Source organism: Berghia stephanieae, chromosome 3, assembly GCF_034508935.2.
Source record: "Berghia stephanieae isolate SIO BIC M18660-M18661 chromosome 3, UCSD_Bste_1.3, whole genome shotgun sequence".
NCBI classification, from domain to species: Eukaryota; Metazoa; Mollusca; class Gastropoda; order Nudibranchia; family Aeolidiidae; genus Berghia; species Berghia stephanieae.
This window is the reverse complement of record NC_088362.1, coordinates 95117136-95130341: the sequence shown is the minus strand read 5'-3', so window position 1 is coordinate 95130341 and position 13206 is coordinate 95117136. Positions and strand designations below refer to the sequence as shown.

The following is a 13206-nucleotide window of genomic DNA, read 5'->3' as shown; positions in this document are numbered from 1 at the left end:
CCAACTACAATCCCACCAACTACAATACCACCAACTACAATCCCACCTACTACAATACCACCAACCACAATCCCACCTACTACAATACCACCAACCACAATCCCACCTACTACAATACCACCAACCACAATCCCACCTACTACAATACCACCAACCACGATTCCACCTACTACAATACCACCAACCACGATTCCACCTACTACAATACCGCCTACTACAATACCACCAACCACTATTCCACCTACTACAATACCACCAACCACAATACCACCAACTACAATACCACCTACTACAATACCACCAACCACTATTCCACCTACTACAATACCGCCTACTACAATACCACCAACCACGATTCCACCTACTACAATGCCACTAACCACGATCCCACCTACTACAATCCCACCTACTACAAATCCACCAACTACAATACCACCAACCACAATCCCACCAACTACAATACCACCAACCACAATCCCACCTACTACAATACCACCAGCCACGATTCCACCTACTACAATACCACCAACCACAATCCCGCCTACTACAATGCCACCAACCACTATTCCATCTACTACAATACCACCAACCACGATTCGACCTACTACAATACCACCAACCACTATTCCACCTACTACAATACCACCAACCACTATTCCACCTACTACAATACCACCAACCACTATTCCACCTACTACAATACCACCAACCACTATTCCACCTACTACAATACCACCAACCACAAATCCACCTACTACAATACCACCAACCACAATCCCACCTACTACAATACCACCTACCACTATTCCACCTACTACAAACCCACCAACCACTCAGCTATCACCTCTTCAAACGTCCACCTTTAAAAGTGCTTGTATACCTAATCCATGTTTTAATAGTGGAGGATGTCAACTCAACGCCAGCGACGCCGATAGTTTTATATGCACGTGTCTTTCTGGGTTTAGTGGTTTACTCTGTGATCAGGTAAATATTTTTGTTAATTTTATCTCTAGTCGTTAAGATCAGCCATTTAAATAGCATTATACTTCATAATCATCATCATCATCATTTCCTTTTTTTCCTGGGTCAGGGTATAGGCGACAGACAAACAGTTTCCATCTGTCTCTATCCTGAGCTAACTTTTAAATCTCATTCCAGGTCTTACCACTTCTCTGAATATCAGCTTCTTTAATTCTTCTCCATGTTCCTCGTGGTGTGTGATTCCCCCATCTTTGAGTCACCTGGTCCTCCAGGTTGGGGGTTGGCAAAGGGTTAACACCCCTTTCCGTTAAACTCAAACCGTTACAGAAACGCATACAAACCAAATCCTTTTTTTAGTTTGGGCGACAGAAGAGTTTCTGGAATAATAGAATTTATGAAGGACAACAGACATTATACTTCAGTGGTAAAAAAAGAGATTCTGGACGAAAGCTAAAATATATCTCTTGATCAAAACCTAATAGCGATGGTTTTATGAAGAAGTTTTGTATTGAATGACAAAAGCCTTTGACTAAAAATCACACAACAAAATACTGACGCTGCATTTGACATGAATCAAATACTGTGTACAAAAAAAAATAAGAGTCAATGTTTGGCAATCTTTTGCAGTGTTTTCTTTCTTTTTCTTTTTGATCATTCAATATAAACTGAGTTAACAAGACTGATTCATAAAAAGTGATATCTACTTTTTAGATTTGAATTTGCAAAAAGATATGAAGTTTTAGGTTTTATCACTCTAAAAAACATTATCCATTGTCCTCAATGAACAATGCAAAATTGCCTGATGTTTCATTTATTTTTTCTGGCATGTAACACCATGCTGGGTAGACAAATTTCACATAATCTCAAAGACTAGTAAATTTATGGTTCCTCCTTGACCTCTTGTTGCTATGTCTGACAAGTTATTGACATGGATGCCTTTTGTCTTATAGTATAAATCTTGGGTTATTTAGTCAACAAACATTGCATGCACTTTTGAAAATTACTTGAGTTATCGTATATTTTATTAAGACTAGTCGAATAATCAGTTTAGTTTTGTTTTGCTTTTACTCAAAAATATGGGGAAAAATATATTTTGCCCCTGATATCAACTGATACTTGCCTATCACCTGAAGCAAACAGCTCACAAATCCTGAGCACCACTCGCAATTTCAACGCAGGCAATAGAAAAAAATGTATTGATTCGTCGGGTATTGTGATGCAATTCCTTCATCAACGGTCAAAATAGTGTGATAAATACTCACTAATTATGGGACTTCTTATTTGTCTGTTTGGATGTACTTAGGTAGCTATGGAATTTAGGAATGTTTGTCATTTCACCGGAAATTAATAGTCAAAGAGACGAAAAGGGCTAAATAACATAGAATATTCTGATTGGTTAATGTTTAGTACTCTCAACCCATCAGTTGGATTGACCTACTAAACTCTTTAAGTCTCAAGTTCAGTTATGAGTATATCGCACAAAATCAATCGTTATGATTTTGAGAAAACTAAATGTTGTTTGATTTCTAAAGAGAGATTCAGAGATATACAGGGTGTCCATAAAGTCAACCCCTGTTCAATAACATTTGATAGAAAAACGCTGCAATAATCAATATCTACTTTAAATGTGGACATATCAATACAAACACGTGTTACATTTTGTCTACCATTTTCTTATAATCAATGTGCCTCAATATAGTTGCTATGACAAAGTACAAGCAATTCCAACCTCCTTTTTAGTTCTTTCCGTGCGGTTTGTATCTTTTGTGACGTGCTGCATTCAATAACAGCCCTGTTCTCACAATAGGCTTTACAACACCAAGTGTGGGGACTGAATGTCTTTGATGTCTGTTTTCCATTGGAAAAAGTCATACTGAGAAATGTCAGGTGACCAGGCTATCGAGTCCATTTTACTCCACCTGTCTGAAACGGTGTCTTTTAAAAATACGTGGAGGCGGATTGTCTAACTGAAATATCATCCATGTAACATATCTATATAGATAGTAATCTGCGAACACAAAGCATTATCTTATAGACTGCCTATTTCTCTCTCAATTACATTTTTCAGTGCCCCCCGCCCCCCCCCCCCCCGGCCCACCAAATTTATGACCATATGTCTTTTACTTTCGGATAAGTGCAATCTTTGATATTATGTCTCTAAGCAATTTTAGAATACTCGGGGGGAGGGGGGGGGGGAGGGAGTTTCTTCCGTGTACTATTATGGTCTGCCAATCTGGGCTATGAAACGTTGTAACCTTTGGTTTTTCCGTTTCATGCAGCTATTCCAAAGTAGAAGGAGCGAGAAATAGGTCCTTTGAAGTTTTGGTTGTATATTGTGGGTCTATGGCTAATGGGCTTACACACACACACACACACACACACACACACACACACACACACACACATATATATATATTGTCATGGTCTCAAGTGAGTAAAGAGCTACTCGACTATGCATAAAGATATATGTAGAATGAGGCCCCAGAATTTACTAGTTACTATAAATGAAAAACAAGTAACGATTTGTTTACAATGAAATAAAAATAATGATGAAATTTAATTAAAAGAGATAAACAGTGATCGTGGCAGTTACAAATAGAGATATGAATATTTTACGTAACTTATGATAATATGTCAGGTTCATAAGTTTACGTTTCCAGGCAGTTGATGGGCTTGGATGATCTATTCCTCTGATAACAGGATTGGACTCGTAAAATTCCACTTCCAGGCAAATGGTAAGAAGTTATAGTGTAGTACAGCGGGCTTGGGTTTGATCCTTGAAGATTATACAATCAAAGTTAAAAGCTCCGGCGTCTTAATGGTGTAGATATAATATCTACAAAGTCCCAAAAGATAAAAATCTTACAATATATATATAGGAATAGAGTGACTGGCCGTCCGGCATAGATTGTGGAGAGAAAGTGATTGTCAAATGTTAGACCTATCAGCTTTTATAATAAGTGGCTGCGTGACAGAATGTAGAACGAAAAGTATTCACTAATTAGAAATTAATTCGAGGGAAGGCTATAAAAGGAAAGACGATCTAATATTAGAAGGTAAAGTTTATCTAAGCCTACCGAAATATAACTGGAGTGAGATGAATTCAGTTCTTAATAAAATAAAATTTAATAAGATAATTGTGAACAACCTTTACTGTGACACCCCCCACCCACGTTTAAAATATACTCTTTAACCATTATGGGAAAGATAGATTTTACAAACGGAAGTAAATTTACTATCATGATACTCTAGCATTAATCCATTGTTATGATTTGTGCTACAATTAAATTATTTATTAACTAGACATGGAAATGTTTATATTAACGTAGGTATATGAATGGGTGACAATAACAATGAAAGATTGTGATTACAAATCATTGTGATGAACAACATGATGGCAATGTGATTACAAATCATTGTGATAAACAATAGTGATGGCAATGAAGCATGATTTAAGTCGATGATATGAAGGTAATTTACTGAATGAAATGAATGAAAATGTAAATGGAATATTGACATTTCAATTATTAATCTTAAATGAGTGAAAATTCATAACAATAATAGATAAAGAGAAGATTTCCCAAATCATGAATGGGTATGGTATATATATCCAAACAATACTCAATGTTACATTAAGTTGGGTCATCATGTTTACAAATAAAATTATCGAAATTGTGCGTTCTGATTTGGCATAATTTTCGAGGTAACTAACAGTATGCATGGGAGGTTAAGTTATACCCTTCTCACGTCATTACACTAATCAAGAAAGTAGGTCGGCGTGAATATTTTCACAGCCTGGTATGTGAGAGATACTGAAAGTGTAATTTTGCAAAAATAGACTCCACCTTAGTACTCTACTATTATTCATTTTGTTATTTCTTATGTACGTGAGTGGTTTATGGTCCGTTTCGACCACAAACTCTTTTAGCAGTAGATATCTGCTGAATGTCTTTAAAGCAAAGACGATGGCCAGTCCTTCACGCTCTATTACAGAGTATCGTGATTCTCTGTCCAATAATTTTCTGCTTGCATATAAGCAAGGCATTAGAGTTCCCTCATGCTCCTGTAATAGTACACCTGCGATGCCCTTATCAGACGCGTCAGTTCTTACAACAAATTCTTTTGATATGTCGGGTAATTTAAGAATTGGTTCTGAACAGAGTAATGCCTTTAATTGGTTAAAGCTATTCTGACACGCTTCTGTCCAAACAATTTTGTTCGGTGACCCATTCTTTGTCAGATTTGTTAGCGGTGTCGCGATGTGCGCGAAGTTGTAAATGTATTTCCTGTAAAAATTTAGGAGCCCAAGTACTTTGCGTACTTCTTTTTTTGTCTTAGGTGGTTGCAATTGTGCGATTTTTGTTTGTTTTTCTGTCTCGGGTGTCTGTGTCCCATGACCAACGGTATGACCTAGAAAATCAATTTTGTAAAATGCAATGCTTGTTTTTGACGGTTTTGTTGTTAACGAATTACGTTTTAATGCTTCAAGCACTAATTCTAAGGTTGTCATGTGATCAGTCCATGAGTTTGAGAAAATACATGCGTCGTCAAAGTATGAGAGTGTAGACGGGATGTCTTTTAATAACATACGCATCATTCTTTGGAATGTCGATGCGGCTGTCGATAATCCAAATGGCATATAGTTAAATTCTAACAATCCTAATGGTGATTGAAATGCTGTGTATTTCTTACATGATTCTTTCAGTGGAATCTGCCAGTAACCTCTAGAAAGATCACATTTTGTCATGTATTTTGCTTGAGATAAGGCAGCAAATAAATTCTCTTGATTTGGTATTGGTTCTGCATCAAACACTGTTGCTTCATTTAATTTGCGAAAGTCGATACATAGCCTTATCGATCCGTCTTTCTTTTTCACTACTACTATTGGTGATGAGTATGGGCTTGAAGAATATCTAACTATTCCTGTATCTAGCATATCCTTAACTTCCTTTTCAACTTGTTCTCGTGCGTGAAATGGAATAGGATAGTTTTTCACGTTGATAGGGGTAGATGTGGTTAACTTTATGTCGTGTTCCACTAATGTTGTATGTCCGGGTGCGTCTGTAAAGACTGACTGGTACTTTTCTAATAATGACCTGATTTCTCGTTTCTGACATTCGTTTAGTTGAGGATTGATTGTGACGTCATTAATTGTACTATTTTTAGAGTTACCGTGTTGTGGGGTGTGTTGTAGTTCGACATCATCGCTGTAAGTTTCGATGATTAATCCTACATTTGCAGCTTCAACATGGTTAAATATTGGTTGTGATAATCTGTCTCTATCGAATATATTTTTTTAGCATGTTTGCATGGAATGTCTTTGTTGTGTTGTTAATTTGAATCTCGTAATTAACACCAGATCGTACTGCTAATACATTGAATGGTCCTTTCCATGTAGCTAAAAGTTTACTCGAGTCATCGGGTAAGAGTATTAGTACTTTGTCACCAATCTCAAATTTTCTTGACTTGCTTTTTCGATCGGAGTATTTCTTGTATTTCTCTGCTTTTTTAGTGACGGATTCCTGTGCTAGCTTACATGTATCCTCTATTCTGTCTTTCAGGTTTCTTACATATTCGTAAGCAAACATAATTTCGTTATTGTCCTCCTCATTCCCTTTACAAATGTCGGCTACTATATTGATCGGGCCGCGAGGTGATCGTCCATACATCAACTCAAATGGGGAGTAGCCTGTAGATTCTTGGGGTATTTCTCTATATGCAAATAGGATTGCTGGTAAGTATCTGTCCCAATCATCTGGTTTTTCTGCTGACACTTTTCTTAACATATTCTTTAGAGTGCCATTAAATCTTTCACAAAGACCATTTGCTTGGGGGTGGTAGGGAGTTGTGAATGAGTGTTGGATTCCCATGAGTTTCATGGTTTCATGCATCATATGTGATGTAAATTGGGGTCCATTGTCCGACAGTATCTCATTTGGTATGCCTATTCTAGTAAAAATTGTCATCAATGCTTCAGCTATGTGATCCGATGTAGTTGATTTCAATGCTATCGCTTCTGGCCACCTGGTTGCGTAATCGACTAGTGTTAGTATATGTGTATGGTTTCTATCTGATTTTGTTAAAGGGCCTATAATGTCAATTGCAACTTTTTGAAAAACTTTTTCAATAACTGGGGTTGTCTCTAATGGCAATCTCGGTATTCTGCCTTTTGCGACTCTTCTTTGGCATGTGTCACACGATTTCACATATTCTCGGACGTCTTTAGTAATTCCAGGCCATGTGAAATTCTCGGATATTCTCTTCAATGTGGAAGAGCTCCCAAGATGTCCAGAAGTTATTGAATCGTGCGCTATTCCAAGGATTTTGTTTCTGTAAATACTCGGCGTGACCAGTTGTTTAGCTATTTTGTTTCTTTTCCTATGTAACCTGAACAGAATATCTTTTTCAATGATGTATTCAACTTTTGATTTCGTCCCTTTGTTTGCGATATTGAAATATGAAGTTAAAGTCGGGTCCTTTTTCTGTTCTTCAATGAACGTGTTCCTGTCAAATTGTTGTGGTTCAAGAGAAATAGTCATTGGCTTCTCTGTTGTATTAGTCATCTTTCTTGTTTCTGCTAGACAAGCTGTTTCTTGGGTTAATGACCATTCTTTTACATCTGTTGGGTTGTCTTTAAGACCTTTTATATTGCCAACAATAACATCAGCGACGGGGTTGGGAAGTATACAGCATTCCACTATTCCTGTATAGTATGGGGTTTCTATGTACACATTAGCTGTTTCAAAGGTTTCGACTGTGCCACTGAATGTGATGCATTGTACCGTTTTTCCAGTTTTGTCTTCGTCATTGATCAAAGATGCTTTTATTCCTACTGTACTGCATCCTGTGTCTCTCAATATTTTGCAATCGGTTCCATTAGCTTTGCCTTCACAAAAAGATAGCGATCCTGATTTGTGAGTTTGTGTTAAAAGTGGCATACCTTTCACGCAATACACATTTATATTTTCTCCTGACATTACTCGTGTCTGATTGTTTACACTTGTTTGGAGTGATGCATTTGCAGTTTCTTTTGGATATCCCACGATTTTGTAACATTTGTCTGCTGTGTGGCCTTTCATTCCACAATATTGACATTTAATTATAGGTTTGTTGGTTTTCTTATACTCAGTATTATTGTCAGTGCTATTTCTTGTTTTGTTTTGGTAGGGTCGGCTATGGTCTCTATTGAACTGTTTGTTCCATGGTTTGTTACTATGGTCATCCTGTTTCACTTGCGTGTTCCGAGTGATTGATCGGCTCGTTCTATTTGAGTATTGAACTTTAGGTGTACCTGGACTCTGAGCAGCAGCAGCGTAGTATGGTTCCTTCAATGTTCTGCTAAGGGGTGTCAATGGATGTGCGCTGTTAAAGTTTTCTGCGTAGATTTTTAATCTGTCCAAGTTTTCTGGCTTTCTCTCTTTAAAGAATGCGACTAAATCTGGGTTGCAAGCTTGATAGATTCGATTCTTCAGCGTGAGATAGTAAAGGCCTGCAAAGTCGTCTTGTTTTACGTTTGCCAACTCAAGCCATCGATTTAGAAATTGAGTAATTTGGTTCACGAATGTATTAAAGTCTTCTCCACTTTCCGGTTTTGCAGTGTGAAACCTTTCCTGGTAACCATCTTCCGTTAATCTAAATCTTTTTAGTAGAGCGTCTTTAATTTTTCCATAGTCATCTGCATCTTCAGTTGTTAAGGTATAGAAAACTTTTAGCGGTTCTCCAGATAAGCAGTTAATCAAGGCTGTGGCCCATTTGCTTTCTGGCCAACGATAACCTTTAGCCTGAACTTCGAATCGGTGTAAGAAGGATTCTAAACAGTCTGAGCGTTCATCGTATGTTGGCATCCGTGGAAGTTTCACGAAAAATTCATCACTATTATTATGTTTTCTTTCATGACCGGTTTTTGTTTTTTCAATTTCCAGCATCATTTGGGTCCTTTTGGTTTCTTCTTCTGCTAAAGATATTTGTCTTTTTAGTTCTCTTTCTTGGACTCTTTCTTCTCGTTCTTCTCTACGTATTCTTTCTTCATGTTCTTTTTCTTCTCTACGAATTCTTTCTTCATGTTCTTTTTCTTCTCTACGAATTCTTTCTTCATTTTCTTCTCTACGAATTCTTTCTTCATTTTCTTCTCTACGAATTCTTTCTTCATTTTCTTCTCTACGAATTCTTTCTTCATGTTCTTTTTCTTCTTTTACTTTCTCTTCGCACCATGAAAATATTCTTTCCTGGGGTATTTCTAAGTCCTTTGCGAGACTTAAGTATCTTTTATATGCTTCCATGTTGCAATAAATTAGTTACGATGTTTTATATATATTATATTGACAGGATACTGTTACTGACTGTTTTATTTATTTACACTTACTGGAATGAACTGTTCTATTTTTAGAAATCTCTCTCTCTTATTTCAACTTATTATGTATGTTGAATTTGATGCCTTTTATCGTTATATCTTATAAAGCAATGTGTCAATACAATGCGTAGTTATTATGACTTGAGTCAATAACAATGTGTCAATCGCGTGTACTCTAAACTATGTTACTACGAAAAATGTATCACCAATGTGTGTGACTCGTCGTTAGTTTGTGTACAATTATTCGCAATGACGCTAATATACTAGAGTGGGATAACAATAATAGGATGCCAAAATAATCCCAAGTTATCTATCACTAAATATAACACGACGGCAAGTAGACTCCTTTTATTATTATTTAGTTTTTTAAAGACTCACTTTTCAGAACATAATATATAAGTGGTTTTCGGTAACAGTAATATGCCAAAAATGCATTTAAAACAAATCACTATGCAAAACAAATCACGATGTCTATAGTTACTATGTGATGCCCAACTCATGTAAAAGAGAATAATGAAGGATATATCTACCAACTCAGTTCGTGGCTGGGACCTCTCTATTGTTCAATGGTTGTTCAACAATTGTAATTAGGCATTGAAGAGTGTTTAACAGTGATGTCTGAAATACAAAACAATAAAATATCGTAAGATTTACAATAGTTACAAAATGTGTTCACAACAATGAGTGATTGGATGATAGGTGAATGAATCGTTATGGAATGTAAACATATTGAAAACAATTCATGAATGAGGCAAACAACAAAATGAAATGAGTGATATAATAACAAAGTGGACAAGGAATGAATGAATGAATGAAAAACTGAGTGAATAGATGAATGAATGAATGGATAATGTATGAATGAAAGAATGAAGGGAGGAAATGTATGAATGATTGGATAAATGAGTGAATAAACGAATGAATGGATGAATGAATGAATGAATAAATAAATGAATGAACAATGAATGAATGAATAATTTATAAATGAATAAATGAATGAAGGAATGAATCAATAAAATGCTATTCAATTTGAATGAAAGAATGAATGGATAAATTGCTATTCCATTTAAATGAAGAAATGAAAAAGAAAAAAAAATTAATCCTGTAAATAGGGAGTTCAATTAAAATATGATCAAGTGGGGCAATTAAGAGTTTTACAATTTAAACTTTAAAGTTAGATGAAATAGATATAAGTAACTAAATAAATTCAATTCTTTATATGTGTCCCCTCCAAAATGTCATGGTCTCAAGTGAGTAAAGAGCTACTCGACTATGCATAAAGATATATGTAGAATGAGGCCCCAGAATTTACTAGTTACTATAAATGAAAAACAAGTAACGATTTGTTTACAATGAAATAAAAATAATGATGAAATTTAATTAAAAGAGATAAACAGTGATCGTGGCAGTTACAAATAGAGATATGAATATTTTACGTAACTTATGATAATATGTCAGGTTCATAAGTTTACGTTTCCAGGCAGTTGATGGGCTTGGATGATCTATTCCTCTGATAACAGGATTGGACTCGTAAAATTCCACTTCCAGGCAATTGGTAAGAAGTTATAGTGTAGTACAACGGGCTTGGGTTTGATCCTTGAAGATTATACAATCAAAGTTAAAAGCTCCGGCGTCTTAATGGTGTAGATATAATATCTACAAAGTCTCAAAAGATAAAAATCTTACAATATATATATAGGAATAGAGTGACTGGCCGTCCGGCATAGATTGTGGAGAGAAAGTGAGTGTCAAATGTTAGACCTATCAGCTTTTATAATAAGTGGCTACGTGACAGAATGTAGAACGAAAAGTATTCACTAATTAGAAATTAATTCGAGGGAAGGCTATAAAAGGAAAGACGATCTAATATTAGAAGGTAAAGTTTATCTAAGCCTACCGAAATATAACTGGAGTGAGATGAATTCAGTTCTTAATAAAATAAAATTTAATAAGATAATTGTGAACAACCTTTACTGTGACATATATATATATATATATATATATATATATATATATATATATATATATATATATAAATGTATATATATATATATATATATATATATATATATATATATATATAACTTCTAGAAAATGGTGAAAACCAGACGCGTGTCATGTCGGTTTTAGAATAATAAGCATTTGAAATCAGGGTAAGATTTTATAGAAACCCTGTTTATATACTGATAGATTAAGATGAGCTCAATTTACCAAAATGTATCAGATATTATCTTATTTACTTATTCTTTTGGTTCAACAGCACTATATTAAAGCGATGAAATAGAGCATGTCATTTCCGATCAATTTCTATCTGTTTTACTTAATCCCATATCTAATCCTGTTGTTACATCCTCCTTTTTTATGCTTACTCTCTGAGTCCCTTTCTCTGGACCTTTTCTCTTTTTCTCCCATGAAGTCTCTCTGAGGACAGGTTTTGATATGATATCAACATCCATTCAAAGAGCATGACCAGTCTGCCTCATCTTCAAAATGTTTGCCAAGGGTTAAAGTGATTTTTTTTCTAGCAAATTTTCAATTCATGCGGCATTGTTGATGATGTGTTCTCTAAAGAAGTTGTTTTTGCCAAAAATGATTTTTTTTTAAAATGATGTTTTGTTACTTCAAGGAAAATTAGTCCTTTCGTAAAAAAGTTTCGGCTTAAAGAGAAGACAGGTTTGACATTCTTTGACAAGTTTCAGGTTATTTCAATCAGTCGATATTTGAAAAAAATGTTTTCTGACCAAGATTACACAAAATGTGTTTTGTCAGTGTACGACAGATCTGGTGTCTAATGAAACATCACCATCCATTAGATGGCATTTCGACATGAACTTTTTTATCCAGGCGCCACTTTAAAGTCATTGTTCGTAAACAGTGAACAGAGATAATGGTGAGTGGTCGCTTTAACATATTAATGAACCCTTTTGCGTTATCCATCTCCGATGACAAAAACGGCAAAGCACATTGATTGAAACATGATTATATCGCGATGACAAAGTGCTTATTGGAACTAAAACATTATCACATAATCAGGTTTCTTTTCACGCAACTCACCAATCAAGTGATTAATTTATTATTTAACTATAATATGTATGTATGCATATATATATATATATATATATATATATATATATATATATATATATAACCATTAAACTTGAGCATTTATATAGGGCAATACCCACAAAATGTACTCAACGCGCATTACAAGGGGTGTCCCTAGCCGATGTAGACCTGTAAATGAGCTCTATAAAAATTGACTGAGACTGAAACTCTTCGTAATTCGTCGTAGCGGTAAAATCCAAAGAATCGAAATGAAAGGTAAACAGCAAGCTCGCTTGAGCAAAACAATGGCAGAAAACTAAATTGCGCGAGAATTAATTAGGCTGCTTACCATTGTTACCATTGTGAAGAAACTAGAAACGGTCAACCAGTTTGTTTACAATGTGAGGCAATCCCTAACTTTCGATTTGAAGGTGTCTACATAACGCGCATCCGGCTTTCGCATTTTACCTTTTTCATACTTTTACTTCCCTGCAGGTAAATGTCGTCAATTTTGGCTTAGACGAAACATTAAAATTTATCGCTCAGTGGCTCAGTTAAAATTGGCTACCATTGGGATCACGACAGGTTTGGAAAGGGAAAAAATAATTTCACGAAGGCTGTTGAAAATACACTGGGATGTGTTCAGACACGGCAATTCTATTCTAAAAAGTGTCGCTTAGCCATGCCAATATATCCATCGTTAAAATAAAAGGCCCATGAGCTTTGAGTAGCGGTGTGGAACATTCCTAATTACTTTACGGTCATTCAACTACTATTCATGAATTCTTTCTTTCTTCATTTCTTGCTTCCTTTTTTTTAATATTTGAATTTGA

The 13206-nt window shown here is 35.4% G+C and overlaps 1 protein-coding gene across 1 annotated transcript in view; it reads left to right on the top strand.

Moving 5' to 3' along the window:
* Window positions 1–283: 283 nt before the first annotated feature.
* The window catches only part of LOC144968895 (uncharacterized), a 70829-nt gene continuing 57906 nt past the window's right edge, over window positions 284–13206 (top strand). The window contains exon 1 of the mRNA XM_078907721.1: window positions 284–984. Within this exon, the coding sequence (XP_078763847.1) occupies window positions 370–984 (615 nt within the window). The 5' untranslated portion in view covers window positions 284–369. The remainder of the gene's footprint in view (window positions 985–13206) is intronic.